Source organism: Penicillium argentinense (genome assembly GCF_028826775.1).
Source record: "Penicillium argentinense strain IBT 30761 chromosome Unknown utg000003l_segment0_segment0, whole genome shotgun sequence".
NCBI classification, from domain to species: domain Eukaryota; kingdom Fungi; phylum Ascomycota; class Eurotiomycetes; order Eurotiales; family Aspergillaceae; genus Penicillium; species Penicillium argentinense.
The window spans coordinates 2,273,754-2,290,350 of NW_026622662.1; the positions used below are offsets into that span (position 1 = coordinate 2,273,754).

The following is a 16,597-nucleotide window of genomic DNA, read 5'->3' on the forward strand; positions in this document are numbered from 1 at the left end:
TTTGATTAAGCTTTGTGGGTCTGCACACGGCGTGATATTCTAATCACGCCGTGACCAATGATCATGCTGAAATTAATGCGTTAAACACTGACTTTCGCTATAGTTGATGGTAAATAGTTCTGTAAAATACTCAAGATAGATCAACATAAGCACTCAGCTAGTACTATTCTTAAATTTTACCAAGTTCATGAGTTCATGAGTTCATGTTAATTAGTAGGTTGTTACAGCCACAAGCACTATTGTAGGGACCGAGCTGTTTGTCGGGTGTCAAACCGTATTGCTCTGGCTGTATCTGGAAACAATTCAAAGGGTACGAACTTTATTTTTAACCTTATTTTTTTTCTTCGCCAGTTCGAAAGTTGAGGCTGCGATCATTTGTCAGCAGTCATGACAAATTGCAACGGTGATAACGTCGTTCCCGACCGAGCAAGCCCCCCGACTGAGCGCTACCATCATTTGTCAGCAGTCATGATGAACTTGCAACGATAACGACGCCGTTCCCGGCCGAGAAAGCCACCTGAGCCACCCGACTGAGTGAGGTGGTTGAAGGTCAGCCGTGGTCTCGAGTGTCCCTTATCACACCATATGCAACACTAAGGTCGACCACGCGTAGATCTCTTCAAAATACCAGAATTTTCGTCTACAGATTCAAACAAAATGTCTGGCAAGTAGTGAATTTGCTGTAGCTGAACATAATGCGGAGAGATCTCAGATAAGCCCGGGGGTTGGAAAGTTGATCGATTTCGTTCACGGGCGCTATCTAGGCGACTTGGTTTGGGAAGACCGGAGATAAGGCACTAATTCTGACGACAACGAGAACTCCCGGATTTAAGGGATACACAAGATACACTCTATCGTAGTTGACGACCCGGTCCCAGCGATATGACTGTTCTCGGAGGATCAATGAGCCCGGGTGAATAGATGTATGAATAATCAATCTAAGTGAGGCTTTTTTGACCTTAAAACGGCGTCGCATCTACATATTTGAGCCAATCGCACAGGGCGCTACGCCACATTTCGTTGACAAATTTAAGAAATTGCTGGGCAGTTTGAATCTCACCAAGGATCTCCTCCGTTGGAAAGTCGGAATTAGGAAGTAGGTCAAACTTAAAAATTCACTTTTTCTTAGGAATCATTCTGGGTGCCATTCCCTAGTCAATCATCAGACACTGGCACTCGGTGAATTTCCCCATCATTGACGGCAATATTTCACGGAGTTACCGTCTCAGCAAAGGATATGACTTACAAATTACGTTGAAATGTCTTTCTCTATTCGCTATTTATATACCAGTCTGTCAACTCTGAGAGAGGTAAAATACTGTGGATTCTCCACTGCTCTTGGTTATTCAGCATCCACCCACATTGCAATAGTAATTGTATGGTAATTCGGGTCATTCTCGGAAGAACTGTGATGTAATACGCAGTTTATAGCCCCTGGATCATTTTTCAACAGATCGGAACACACAGACACACTCTCGTTAATCCATCTCATGCATCAGTTGGCCGTCCCTCGATACTAGATGATACACGTATCCGACATCCTGACACAGTCTCCTGGCGAGGTAAGCCTGTAATATGAGCTTCTTTCCCCCTCCCTACAGGTGCAGCAGCAGTTCTTCCATTCCGAGTGCTCTATCCAGGCCATCAGATTATCACCACGCCTCGAGTACAAGAAAATTGGTCAAACTATCAATTACGAGCTTAAGGGTGTATCCCCAAGATATTACATACATCTGCGTTTCCGCTTCCAACAAACCGTCCGAAACAAGACATGGAGAGGTCACCTATGTTACCAAAGGCAAGATGAGTACCAGGAGAACAGTAATCTTAAAAATATATTCAGCAGTACCTGCAAAGCATATCACTTCAACTTCGATCCCAATGGAGTAGAAAGGCGCCTAACGCTCGCAGGTTCTTCATGCTTCAAACTCAGTCCTCCCAATAGCTCGCAATCTCGCGCAAGTCCCCAAGCAAAGCCGAAGGATTATCCAGACCAGGAAAATGGCCGCCGAACTCATGATCTGCAAGATACAGTAACCCAATCAGCCACTATTGCATGGATTGCGTATGAGGAAAAGTCAGAGATAGACAAAAACAAAAGACCTACTCTGATACCGCACCAGATTGCCCACCTTCGCAACCATGGCCGGCGGCCAGAACGCGACATTGTACTTGAACGCACTGAATAACAGTGGCGCGTTTGTGTTAGCCTTCGTGTAGACTGTGTAGGGGGCATTCGGGTTCTGTGCGTAGATGAGCACGGAAGAGGCGAACGTTTCTGTTAGGTAGTAGAGGGAGACGCTGCGGAGGATTTCGTTGTTGGTTAGGACAGATGGGGCGTGGCCAGCGTTGGGGTCGGACCCTATCAATAGGTGTAGGTTAAAAAGTGGTCTTGCTAAGTTGTCCTTTTAAGGTGTCGTCGAGCTTACAGTTGAGGAACTTCTCTCCAATCCATGCGAGCTGTCCCACGGGATTGTCGTGGAGTGCGAGGCCGATTGTATTGGGCTGTTGTTGGCAAGATTAGCACAGTCCTGACTCCAGTTGGTGAGTATCTTCAATGGTAAATGCCTACCTTTGTAGCCTGCTCAACCCAATACCCCGACCCGGAGCTGCTCCACTCTTCTGTGATGGCCAGCTCGAATTCCTCCAGCGGCGAAAGAGTGATATTCTCCACAGCGAGCTGTTTGGCAGTCAAGGGTAAAAATGGCAAGAAGGTTAGATGCGCCGCGCGGAGAGTTGTGCTGAACTGGTTGTACATGGTGTACGCGATACCACCACCCCAATCTGTTCCAAAGGCGGCATACGTATTGTACCCAAGGACCTTTGTTAGGAGGGTATCGAACACGCGGGCTGTGTCGGACACGGTCCATTCCACTGGTGGTACGGACGAGAAAGCGTAACCTGGGAGTGACGGCACGATTACGTCGAATGAGACATTTTTACCCGCTGCTGTGGTGGCCTTCTCAGTGAGGTTGTTGATTATTGGGACGAACTCGAGGAATGAACCGGGCCAGCCGTGGAGGAGGAGGAGGGGGATAGCTTGAGCACCTGGAGCCTTGCTCTTTTGGTGGATGAAGTGGATTTCCAGACCTTCGATCTGGGCCGTGTAGTGGTTGAATCTGAGGGGCACTTTGGTTAACACATGTCACTATATCAGAGGCTTTATGTTTGTAATGTCCTACTTATTCAGCTCGTCTTGTTCGTGCTCCCAGTCGAACCGAGTTAACCATTCCGTTTGGAGCGACTTCAGTTCGCTTAGACCGATTCCCTGCGCAGTGCCCTTGTTGACGTAGACAGGCTGCTTGGGAAGTTCAGTATGTTGTATTTGGTCCAGCATCCGCGGTACCCTCGACGAGAGGTCAATATGGAAAGGATGCAGCTTATATTCATCCTTTTCGCGCAGTGGATTTCCGTGACCAGCCCGGAACAGGCAGTCCATGGCAAGTAGTGTCCGCCAGCTAACCCTCATACTGGTAAATGAAATCAATTGCGTGGCCTCAGCGATTTTTGATGGAAATCCCAATGACCTGCGTGGCGTAGCCCTATAAATGTTCCTCATGCATTTCTGAGGAATTAGGTATTTGTCAGTTTTGTCACCTTGGATATGCATTGAGGATCCGCGGCTTATAAATCCATATTAACTTTGCGGTCGGTTTGATTATTATTCAACCCGAGAGGTCTGAAATGATGATGAGTAAATTATTCGTAAATTCCACAATAATTAACGTAATCCACTACCGAGCGGTCAACTACCACCGAGCGGTCAACCATCCCCACTACCACATTTTCAAAAGCAGATAAAACCACCAAAACACCATTAATTCAAAAAACTACTTATTAGGGCAACGGGTCATAATATGGCCAATCTGCCTGCATGCGCTACATGTAGGGGGTGCACGCTTCGCTGCATAAATAGGTGTTTGAACGTGATCAACCGGAGTAGGCGGGGGCTGTTCAACACGTTCAACTGGCTGCACTGGCTGCGCTGGTGGCGGTAGGCCCTCGCCGACCGTAACACCCTGTTCACAGCGAATAGGCGATTCGTTCGTGCTCGTTTTTGCCGTTTTTTCTCATGTAGTGCACGTAAATCAGCATTTTCCAGCGCTAGTAGCGCTGCGCTATGTGATGTGTGAAAGTGGCCCTTAACCAGTTGATCTAGGGCAATCTTCGTGCGAGTAGGGGGGCTTCTTGATTGATTTCTAAGAAGTCCATTGATATAAGAAGACGGTCTTTGTAGTTGTTTGATAGTTTTAGGTGTTTTTGGGCCGAATAAGCTTGATCGGCTGGTAGGGCGGCTGGGTGGTGGTGTGGGTGTTCGGAGTGATATATTGAGTTTTGATAAGACATGTTCCGGATCTAGTGGAACTAGACCTGCGGCTGAGAAACTGTTTTGAATGGTCTCTCGTTTAAATGTTTCCTGACGTGCCTGAGGTTATTCTGCTAGGAAATCTAGCTTGTCGATGTGATTATATCGTAGCCGAGCTTGATTGATAATCAGGCAACTACAGGCACGTTTAAGAACAGCGAAACAGCCAATATCCAGCAGTTGAAGAAGATGAGATGAATGTGCTGGCATGCAGAGTGGAATAATCGAGTTTTCAGCACATAGTCGATCAAATTGAGGAGTGAGATGGCTACCATGGCCATCAAGAATCAGAAGGCAATATTTCCCTTTCATCCGAACTTGTGAATATGGGATGAATAGGTTTTTTAACCATCTAATACTGATTTCATCTGAAGTCCAGCCATTAGGTGAGACTTCAATTCGCCAGTCGTTTGGAAGCCCTTCAAGCCAACTAGTGTTGTGGTTTTTGGCTTTAAAGATGATAGTTGGTGGTAGTGCGAAACCAGCGGCACTGATTGACTCGATTGTAGTCACCCACTCACGATTTCCAGGTTGTAGGACTGCCCTGCGACCATAAAACTCAGCTCGCGTAACCACCTTCTGTGCTGATATAAGGCCCATTGCGAATCCTGTCTCATCAAAGTTGTAGATATCCTCCGGTTGAATACCGTTTTCATCGATCACGCTTTGAACCTTCGTAAACCACCCTCGTAGTGATTTTGGGTCTTCGTTTAACGCACGTTGATAATTGTACAGTCTCGAGAAGCGTGTGCGAAGCTCATCGCGACGCTTGACAAAGGTTGATGCCCAATTAACACCAACGGTTAATGGGGGGTTTGATCCTCGCGCTGCAAGAAGAATATTGGCCATTTCTCCTACGGTAGAGGGCCTAGGCGCTGCACCACGCGAATCCTCTTCTAATTGGGTCAATTTATGACTATTTGCGCGTATATCCACGCAGGATATGAGACCCTTAGCGCGGTCGCGTAGGGTTGAACGGGGTACGCCAAATTGCTTAGCAGCTGCGAAAATTGATTTAATCTGACCATTTTGGACAGCCTGGAGGGCTAATAAGATCTTGCCCTCCTGCTCGATTGATTTTTGACGAGATTCAGTGCGCTTTGGTGGCATGGTAGGTGGCTGAAAAAGGTAGGTAGCTAGCGTGACGCGTTTTTGGGGTAGGGTGGCGGGCCGCCCGTGTTGGCGGTCCGCCCGTGAATTACGTTTAGACTGTTGATTTATAAGTGATGCTTCAGTGTTCATGTTGTTTAGGGGAGTTGATTGTGTAAGATACAGGTAGACTGGTGAACAGATATATAGGCATGCACGTGATCCCAGCCCCCATGATTATCCCAGTAACCGTGATATTTCAACATAGACCTCGCCACGACCCTGATATTGGGTCCCTCCTACCGACTCGCGACCCGGACCTGGACGGTTCCGGTTCCGAGCCTTACGACCCGGACCGACCCTCAGGGTCATAAAATCTCGTCAGGGTCACCCTGACTACGACCCTGACTACCCTGAATTGCATAATTCTTTTACGCCTTTCCTGATTAGGATGAATAAATTCGCTGACATATCATTATATATTACTGTTTCTTATACCTGTTCTGTATGTCTAACTATGATTCCATCAATTTTCATTCACCCCCTATGTAATTCTTTGAATTAAGTCTTTTGAATACGTCTTCTGGTTTTGTAATACTAAACTTGCCCTTTTTTCTATCTAAGAGGAATTGTTGTGGTGTGTTTTATAGAAAGTTGGTGAAATTGATGTGTAAGGATGCGGAAATATATTTCGAATGTATGAGATAGTTGCACTACATTCCGCAAAACTTAAACACCATCCTAACTCCTGCGGTGATGGTCTTGAAAACCTAGTCAGTGACCTAGGAAACGACCGTGGCTATCGCAATGAAAAGGAAATCCTATGGGAATCCTATCCTATGCCATAATATTCGGGTGGGATTCGGGATAGGAAATTCCCTCCCACGGTCAGTCTGACTACCCTGAGGGTCACCCAATTAGCTTGAGGATTTGAATAAAAAGCGGGGTTTAGATGTGATCTATCAAGCAAAAAATCAGATAATGCAGAATCAGCATGTACCTCTACCCCTTGTTGTGATATGTCGTATCGTAACGGAATCAATTCCTGACCTCACGGAATTACCAGCTTTGATTGGAAATCAATCTGGAGGTCGCACGTGTATATAAACCCTCAAGTTTTCTGTCCAGAAGGAAAACAAGCAATCTTCCTTTGAATTACAACACCCCTAAGTCCTTTCGCCTAACACCAAAGAAAAATCTCAGTAAGTCCTTCCTTCTTATACACAGCTTCATCATGTCTCAGTCATCTGATATATTCCTCTCCTCTATACATGATGCGCCACCTTCGGATTTCCTTGAATACGTTGCTAATTCTACACCACCTCAGCCTTTCTCCCCCGTCCCCTCCGGAAGCCAACAGACCGTCTACGAGCCTCTGAGAGCCCCCGAATGCCTTAAACGCGTTTGCCCGGACCGGATCAGAACATACATTCTATATACTCCAGAAATGAGTGATGAATTTGTGACTTGGTGGCTTCAGACCGACTTTGGGAGGAAGAAACGGATGGCTTGGGATGGGAAACGCGCAAAGTGCTGGGAATACTTTGACCAGGTCGCCTTAGACAGAAATGGGAAACCAGGAGTTATGTGCCAGCAATGTCAGAAGGTTCTTGATCACCCTGGTTGGGCTCATAGCGGAACAACTTCAATAAACAAGCACTATAATGGGGTGACTTGTCGGAAAGCTGCCCTAGCCAAAAGGCAGAAGCCAAATATCAAGCTGGCATTAGAGCATGCTGTATGTTCAGCACCCTATTATCGGCTCTATTTACTAACTTACTTCTACGCCTAGGCTCAGAATTCACCCGTACGAACATTCGATACGCATATTTGGCAGCAGAAGCTTGCGAAGCTTCTTACTGTGTCACATCTTCCGTTCCTTTTCCTTGAACACCCTGAGTTCCGTGATCTTATCTCTTACGCCCGGCTTGCACCATCAATGCCAGATATCCCATCCGCTAAAGCTATGCGCCGGCAGCTTCGAGAGCTAGTCCGTGAGAACCAAAAGATTACCCTTCAGACACTTCCTTCTGGTGCTAAGCTATCACTTGCCCTTGATTGCTGGACATCTCCATTTAAACAGGCTTTTATGGCTATCACTGGGTACTTCATTGACAAAGACTGGGAGTACCGTGAGATATTACTTGGATTTCAGCCCTTACATGGAGCTCATTCTGGTGCAAATCTGAGTGAGGTGGTTTTCGACTTGCTACAAGAGCATCAGATCACGAATCGAGTGCTTTCGGTGACTACCGACAACGCTTCAAACAACAAAATTCTTATGGAGAGTGTCAACGAGGCGATTGAAGGTCTACAATCCTCGAGCGACGTCGCTATCATTCGGGTACCATGTATTGCACATGTGATCCAGATTAGCCTAAAAAGTCTTCTTGGGAAGATGAAGGCTATTCCAAAAAATGACAGGGCTGAGCAAACATGGTCTGATGATCGGGTAGAAGCTCTGCGGGCGACGCAGCAGGAAAGAGGGATTGTTGACACTCTAAGCAAGGTAAGACGTCTTACTTAATTCCGATTCATAACCTGATTTGTTCCTTAGGTCCGAAACCTTGCGATTTATATTAATGCAAGCTCTCAGCGCCAGGAGTCATTCTACAACCTGCAGGCAAGAGAGAAAAAGCTAGTTCCAATCCAGGACGTTACTCCTCGATGATACTCTACATTCTTAATGCTCGCACGCGCGAAGAAGCTCCGGCAGGCCTTCGATGCTTTCTCCTCCCAGTATGACCAAGGGCACTTTTCCTTAAGCCAGGAGCAGTGGCGGCAGGTTGATTATCTCCTTTGTATTCTTGAGCCTTTTCGCCGATTCACAACGCTTTTGTGCAAAACAAAGAATGTCACTATCCATCGGGTTTTCAAGGTCTACAACAAGCTATTTGATCATCTTGAAAAGTCGATTAACCAGCTTCGACGGAAGAAGGTTGCTTGGAAGCAGGTGATGCTTATATCCCTCGAAGCAGCAAAACTCAAGCTCTCAGCCTACTACAGAGACACCGACAAGATTGACAGTCATCTCTACGCAGTTGGCACAATCCTTTCTCCACAGGATAAACTCAAGTTCTTCTCGACTCCCGACTGGGATCCAGACCCAGGATCTGGGGTCGACTACCGAGCAGCCTATCGCCAGAGCCTTGAGTCCTTCCTCGAGAAGTACTCTGAGAGTTTTGCCGAGGACCATCAAAGGTTAGGTGGTCCGACTATAAGTTCGATATCGGATGAATTTGATTTAGCTTGTGCTCTAGATGAGTCGCAGCTGTCTCAAATTTCACAGCCAGCACAGTCAGATGAGCTTACAAGGTATCTTGATAGCAGTAAGTATTTCATGATCTCTATTTGAGCAATTACTGACTTGTCCTTTAGATATAGTCACAAATGCCCAGCCTCTGACCTGGTGGAGAGACCATCAAGATAAGTTCCCTACGATGGCAAGGCTTGCTCGCGATGTGCTCTCTATCCCAGCTAGTGGTGCAGGGGTAGAGCGGCTTTTTAGCTCTGCACGAGATATCTGTCATTATCGTCGAGGCTCTCTCCAACCTCAAGCAATCTCAGATCTTATGATGTATATGTGTACATCACGGTTTGAGATTCATGAAGAGGAGCGAATAATGCTTTCTGAATATCTTTCGGCTCAGGAGGTACAGGCTGCAAAGGAAGAGAGAACACAGCAGCAACTCGCTGTTGATCCAATTAGCGACAATGAAGAGGATGAAGCGTCTACGACACAGCTCCGAGCCAGGTCCCAGCCCCGAGCTATCTCGCAGACCCGACCAACCTCTCAGGCTGCCCAGGGTCCGTCCGCAAAAGCACTCGGCAAAAGACGTATAAGCAATATAGCTGACTATGTGAGAGGTGATGAGGAGGAAGACGATGGTCAAGAGTCGGAAGCAATACCTCTGCCAGAGATACAGCACCGAGTGTCAGGCAGAGTCCGTAAGCGTTCAAGGTTGCTAGATGGGTATGAAACGTCTAATATGTAATTCGAGATTCGGGCATTCTTTTCAGTTGATTCATTAGTTTGATTTGTTTTGATTTAATTCATTCTACATTGTCAAATTAAGAAACTACTCCTCTAAATACAGTAAGTGAGATACTCAAAAATACAGACAAAATCTGCATAACTTATGCTCCGCGTGACTTGGCAATGTTTGCCTTGTTTGACGACCCTGAGGGTAGGTTCGCGACTTCTATGGCCCTAGCCTGACCCCATTTCAGGGTCTAACCTTACGACCCTAAAACCTGCGTGGTCCGGGTCGCGGTCCGGGTCGTCAGGATTACCCTCGGGTCGTGGCGAGGTCTAATTACGTTAAAGACCCTTAATTACGAGTGTAGAGAGGCATAAGTAGAACACGCGACGTGCACCCAATATTATTTGCTTCTCTGTGTAGTCAATAGTTTCTGACCACTCTGTACTATTCCTATTTTCCACCTTATTTATCACTGTTACGCCCGAGCGAGTACCTCCAACTCCACCCCGTCCCCCCCTCCCCAAACTACATCACCACCCCACAGCCATGACGACTCCTACCAACATTGATCCGAAGGATATTCAAGCATACTGGGCCAAATATCAAGGGGACAAGTATGTCGAGGGCTGGGCCTCCCTCTGGGACAAAAGTGATAATCTGCCCCGGGATCGTGGCTTCCCCAACCCCGCGCTAGAAGACACCCTGGTCCAGCGAGCTGGCACTATTGGCGGGCCCATCGCCCAGGATAGTGAGAGGCAGAAGGCCCTGGTGCCGGGCTGTGGACGTGGAGTCGACGTGCTCTTATTCGCGAGCTTTGGGTATGATGCCTATGGCCTGGAGTGCAGCGCCGCGGCTGTCGAAGCGTGCAATAAGGAGAAGGAGAACCATAGCCGGTACCGCGTGCGAGATGAGAAAGTTGGGAAAGGGAAGGTCACTTTCGTCCAGGGGGATTTCTTTGATGATACCTGGTTGAAGGAGATTGGAGTACCTCGAAATGGATTTGATGTCATTTATGATTACACGGTATGTATACTCAATGCCGCTGTCGGGCTCCATTCCGTCATTGCTATTATTTTCTCTCCACTTGTATTCTGCGTCCGACAGAGGGACTTGCAAGATGCTTCACTCTGTCTTTAGAATTTTGTGGTGCCATTTCCGACCCACCCTGGATCTTTCTGGTCTTTCTGGACTTTCCTTCTAACAACCATCTAGTTTTTCTGTGCTCTGAGCCCAGAGCTCCGTCCTAAATGGGCTCTCCGACAGACCGAGCTCCTTGCTTCCTTACCTGCAAGCAATCTGATCTGTCTGGAATCTCCTCGTCATAAGGACCCTTTGGCCCCCGGCCCTCTATTTGCCTCGCCCTCCGAGGCCTACATGGCGCATCTGAGCCACCCCGGTGAGAAGATCTCCTACAACGATAAGTGTCTTGTCGATGCGGACCCGTTGCGAGAGCCCAGCAAGGCGGGCCTGGAGAGAGTGGCGTACTGGCAGCCAGAGCGCACGCACACTGTGGGCAAGGATAAGAATGGGGTGATCCATGACAGAGTCTCTATTTGGCGTCGACGTGACTAGAAAATGTGCCTGCGCATTTGCGTGACCCAAAAAAGGAGAAAATGTAAATGGAAAATATAGGTGATTTTGGAGTCCGGCCCTGGATTTTAAAGGCCAGTCCCTAGAAGCTAAAGTGACAGTCGAAATGAAGGGCTGGGATGCAAAGGGCGCTTTTTTAAAGAAATTTCGCGGACATAGGGAACATATGCACTGGAAGGATTTCCCCAACTCCACAGCGGGATCCTGCTTCTAATCGTCGCATCACGCAAAGTAAGCGGCGGTAGTAGTAGTAGTAGTAGTAGTAGTAGTAGTAGTAGTAGTAGTAGTAGTAGTAGTAGTAGTAGTAGTAGTAGTAGTAGTAGTAGTAGTAGTATTATTCATACTCGGATCTGTCAGGTGTGAGCCCGATTTGCCGGCAGGACACTGTAGCTAGCTGGGATAACTAGATTACTTGACTCAAAATCACTTCTGTCCCCCAACCTCTCAGCCTCCTCCCTCGCTCCTCCTTCACCAGATTACCGGTCAACACCGCTCCAATCGTCCTCATACAGCCTGGCTTAACTGAGGCCGCTGGCGGTGGAGACTAGTAGGTTCTCTCCAGTGAGGTCAAAAGGAAGATCTCGTCCCAGACTGCTGTTGATGCATTCAATCCCGCACTTCTTCGAGGCCGTGTGGACTGGGTGGTTTTGCTGGGGAATGGTGGCTCGCCGATGCAAGCCGACGCCGCGTACGACACCGGTCGGTGTCGCAGCGGCAATGAGTACCAAGGATAGCTCATCACGCATCAGCCGCGGATGGGCGGATAATGCGGTATGTGTTCGGCAGGGCTCTAAATTGGCCGAGGAGCCGGCTTCGTAACATCAGATCTGCAGCTTTGGTTGCTGATTCAGGCTGCATAAGCAGCCTGGTGAGCGAGAGATAGGGCCTTGCTCCTAGGGTTTGTTGGCGAAGAGCTGCGAATCGAGGGCAGTAGTAGAGAACGTGTGCCACATCCTGCTTGCCTTGCTCACAAGAGCAGGTCTGCGGCGGACGCAGGGATTGATATCCAGCTGCTCCTCGCGCCACTGTTGTAGCGTAGCCAGGTACTCTCGAAGAGCAATCCGACCAGTGTGCATCTGGATCAACACTGCGCTCGCAGCACGCCGTGGTCTCTCATGCACGGCAAAAACGGCCTTTGTGGGCGCCGGGCGCCAGAGACAACAGGGGTTGGGCGACTCGCGATCGCCTGTGGCAAAGCCTTAACAAATTCTCGTCGATTCCATAACCATCTTCTACCTGGCACTTCCTGCTCAGATAATGATTACCCGTCCCTATTGGCAGAACCCCGGCCCAAAGGGTTCTGCTGCTGCAAACATCTCTGGAGTTTGCACCTTAAGCTAGCCGCAAGGGCGATAGTATTAAGGGTGATACCGCGCCAGGAGGCTCCTAGGGACCTGAGTACGAGTCAGGCATAATACTCTCCCTCTCTAGGCCAACCGACATGCGCATCCGTCCTCTCGAGCCATCACAGGGTCTCCGCAAGCCTTGCTAGTTGAGTATGTTGGCGATACCACACAGATATGGCCCAGGTACGAGCTGGAAACATACCCGTTGTAGCGCCTTCTGGTCACCACCATGATGCTACGGCCCACTACTTCAAAGAAGTAGTTTCCCGTTACTGCTAGCATACACAACCACCATGCCCCTTTTTTCCCGGGTACTAGGGAAGCGCAGCAGGGGTAAAGCGCAGACAGAGAAGGTAATGAGGAAGAAAAGGTAATGTGCAAAGTAAGCGGAGATTATATCTATTGTAGACAATTATTGTTATTATACATAATTTATGGTATTTCGCACACAGCGTTAAACGCCCACGGATCATCAAGAGTTGCAAGGCGAATAGCATTCTCAACATCGCGCTTTCGGAACGCTGGTCCGCGCCCGAGACAGATAGCCTCGAGGGAAAGATCTACAACAAGGTCAGTAAATACATGGACAAGAAGACACAAACATCCACTGGATCTCGGCATTACTCACATTTAATGAAGCTCGCTACGTTGAGCTGCGGAGCCGAATTGAACCGGGGACCGGAGAGGGGCGAGCTCGGGTCCTGAATACGAATCCCTCGCTGCTGTAGCAGCCTTTGCACACCACTCGCATCCATCCACTCATCAGCACCCGATTCATTGACAATTTGCCACGTTCGAGAGGAAACGGCGAGCTGTTCAGGCGAGTAGCTGTTCCTCCTTGAATTGAGAACTTTTGTCCTGAACTCGATCGTGTCTCCTTTTTCGTCGTGCATGAAATCGACGAATCCGGAGATGAAGCGGTTGCGCTCGTCGATGGTCAATCGTTTGCCGAAGATTGCTTTGACCCTTGGATCGTCTCTAAATGAGCTTGTTAATAAATAGTATACAGTCTCGCCGCATTGTCGGACCAAACGGTGTGAGAGTGTCCAGCGCCCTTGCTTTAGGAGATTATCGGGCGATACTATGGTCGGGAAATTCAAGGCGGGACTAGGGGTAGATGAGAAGGGAATATTCGGAAATGACAAGTCTATTCCGAACGGTAGAATTGCTTGTTGTTGGAAGGGTGGCGTAGGGGGTAGTTGTGATAGCCCAGGCCATTGAGCCGCGAGGTCCGACGTGGACTGGAAAGCGTCACCGATTATTGGCAGTGAACCAAGTTGCGTTATGAGCGGATTGTCATTTGAGATTATATCTCGTGTATCGCTGACCGTGGGAGTCGTCGGTGGCGATTCGTCCGCCGGCGCTGCAGGTGCTTGTTCGGCCTCGTCGCAGCCACTTTTGGCAAGCGACACGCAGTGCTGTGTAATTTTTTGCAGAGCAGCCGTGACACGAGGCTGATTTTGGAGAATCCCAACCTCGAACAGAAGAGCACTGAACGAAAGGAACGACTCGCTGAACTCTTCGATGCCCGACTCGAGTTCCTGTACGCGAGATTGCAGATTGACGATCGCGGTCTCTTTTCTCTTTCGATATGCTTCCTGCGCGACGCGAAGCTGCGTTCGACGTCTCTGGATTCCTTGAGTCAGTTCCCAAGTTGCTCTGCAGTTGCTCGGGATGTACCCACCTCGGGAACTTGCTGATCGTCCGTCCCAGTTCGTGGCCGGCCTCTCTTGCGAGGCGCGGGTGCGTCAGCATTGCTTCGACCATCGTGTATTGCTTTTGGGGCCATTTCTTTATCTTGAAGACATGCAGTGATGTAATGGATAATCCAAGAGCGCGAAAAGGACGTGACGGCGTTGCTTTACTCATCGGGGACGGGGCGTCTGGACTGTTGAATAATCGAAAAATCGGTGGGTCGCCACGATTGGCCCGAACTGCGCCCAAAGTTTATGACTTTGAAATTGGCTGGAGTCGGAGACTACAGTCAACTCTCGCTTATGGCACGCCCAGAAATAGCACACATCGGGTTATAGCACCGAATTTTCGTGGACGGACCCACTTTTCCCCCTTTTACCATATAAAAAGACCACTTATGGCACATCTCAGTTATAGCACACATTTTTTCTCCTATTTTACTTAGTCATAGTACACCGACCAATCACAATGCAGAATTCAGTCGCACTTTCGGCCAAAATGCCAACCACAAGGCGAGCCAGGAAGGGCATACCTGACGCTCAGAAGCAGGCTCTACGCGTCTATGCATCCGAAACACAACCTACGCCTTCTCAGCGAGCCTGCGTTGAGTGGTTTCGGTCCCAATTTGGTCGACTTATTGATCGGGCCACTGTCTCAAAGATCCTTTCATCCAAATACCAGCATCTTGATACTGGTCCAGCAAGTCTAAATATGCGCTCATCGACATCACATTGGCCTATATTAGACCAAGCTCTCTTTGAATGGCAGCAACGACATCAGGATGCCGGCTTTCCTATAACAGGCCCACTACTTCGGCTTAAAGCTATTGAGTATTGGAGGTGTTAGATAGTGTAGAAAGTGTGGCAGATGATTGACTGTATTGGCATCTATCTGGGAGAGAGGGGAAGGAGAGGAGCGAGAAGTGGAGAGGAAGGAGAGTGGGGCGCGTACTGCCCCGATCTACCGTCTTCCTCTAACAGGAGGAAAATCCCTGAATATGCTGAACGTCCAGTGCCCCTTTTCTCTGATGGGTGGCTTACTCGGTTTAAACAACGTCATTCCCTCCATTACCATACCTTCCACGGTGAATCTGCATCAGTCCCAACCTCGATACACGATGAGATAAAACCTATTCAGGCGATCTGCAGTCAATATCAACCAGAGGATATATATAATATGGATGAAACTGGGCTTTACTGGCGCCGTATGCCAAACGGTGGTCTATCAACAGATGGTTATGCTGGTCAAAAGAGAGATAAGGCCCGAATCACTATAGTGGTTTCGACGAATTCTACTGGATCAGACCGAGTGCCTCTATGGCTGATCGGTACAGCAAAGACACCACGCGCTCTTCGGGGGGTAAATATCCGAGCTATCGGATGTACCTGGCGCTGGAATAGGAAAGCGTGAATGCGCAGTGGTATTATGGGTGAATGGCTTCGCGCGTTTTATAAGCATATTGGCAAGCAACGACGCGTTCTGCTCTTGCTAGACAATTTTAGCGCACATCTATGTGCGCTTGAAGACGCACCGCCACCATCTAATATCAAGGTGGTATTTTTCCCAGCAAATGCGACATCGGTTTATCAGTCATTAGATCAAGGAATCATCCAAAATCTAAAGCACCATTATCGGAGGAAATGGATGATATGGATGATTAATATCCTTGACCGGAACCTCGATCCGAACAAGAAAATGAGCCTCAATTACACCCTCCGCTGGCTTACCCAGGCCTGGCGAAATGATGTTCTTGATCAGACTATACAGAACTGCTTTGTTAAGAGCACTATCGTTAGTCGCTGCACTGATCAGATACAAAGTGCGCCAAGGCCCGAACCGCTTGAATTAATGCCTCTATACCAGAGCGTAATCAACCGGTTTCCTGCAGATGTGGATAGCGATACACATACAGTCATGACATTGGATAATTTCTTAAATCCATCAGATGAAAATGACTTCGGTGAGCCTGATTTATCTGATATCATCGCCGACATATCTGGTGAGGGTAGTGGTGGTGATGGTGGTAATGATGATGACCAGGATGACGAATATATATGTGGACCACCAATAGAGCTTCCGTCTGGTGCTGAGGCTATTAATAGTATTCAGAAAGCTCTCCTATGGGCTCAGCATCAAGAGGGCACTACTGAGGAAAATATACGTCAAATAGAGGGGTTAGAACGTCTATTCAATAGGCTACAGTTGGATGGGAGGAAACAGAGGACATTGGATGACTTCCTAATTAGGAATTAATGTATGTCGATCAATATAACCAAATTAGTCATCCGATCACAATAAGCACAATTCACTTATGGCACGCAAATTCTGTTGGATGGTGGGGTGTGCCATAAGCGAGAGTTGACTGTAACGGGCTCTCATGCTCCGTCCGAACGTCATCAACTCATCATCAAGACCGAGCACGCCGCATCGAGGAATATAAATCGAATCATCGACCTCAGCTTACTCCACTATTCTCCATCTCCAATGCTCCGAAATACCTTCATCCGCAGCGTACAGCGTACAGCTTA

At 48.2% G+C, this 16,597-nt stretch overlaps 3 protein-coding genes across 3 annotated transcripts; 1 reads left to right on the forward strand and 2 right to left on the reverse strand.

The window, feature by feature from the left end:
- Window positions 1-2,078: 2,078 nt before the first annotated feature.
- On the reverse strand, window positions 2,079-3,439 carry N7532_002943 (epoxide hydrolase family protein; the record flags this gene model as incomplete). The annotated part of the gene is made up of 4 exons (XM_056615437.1): window positions 2,079-2,362; window positions 2,430-2,505; window positions 2,573-3,119; window positions 3,183-3,439. The coding sequence occupies 4 exons, from the start codon at window positions 3,437-3,439 to the stop codon at window positions 2,079-2,081; spliced, it is 1,164 nt and encodes a 387-aa protein (XP_056478409.1).
- Window positions 3,440-9,984: 6,545 nt separating this feature from the next.
- Window positions 9,985-11,010, forward strand: N7532_002944 (uncharacterized protein; the record flags this gene model as incomplete). The annotated part of the gene is made up of 2 exons (XM_056615438.1): window positions 9,985-10,461; window positions 10,651-11,010. The coding sequence occupies 2 exons, from the start codon at window positions 9,985-9,987 to the stop codon at window positions 11,008-11,010; spliced, it is 837 nt and encodes a 278-aa protein (XP_056478410.1).
- Window positions 11,011-12,994: 1,984 nt separating this feature from the next.
- Window positions 12,995-14,141, reverse strand: N7532_002945 (bZIP transcription factor; the record flags this gene model as incomplete). The annotated part of the gene is made up of 2 exons (XM_056615439.1): window positions 12,995-13,987; window positions 14,055-14,141. 2 exons carry the CDS (start codon window positions 14,139-14,141, stop codon window positions 12,995-12,997), a joined length of 1,080 nt encoding a protein of 359 aa, XP_056478411.1.
- Window positions 14,142-16,597: the final 2,456 nt, after the last annotated feature.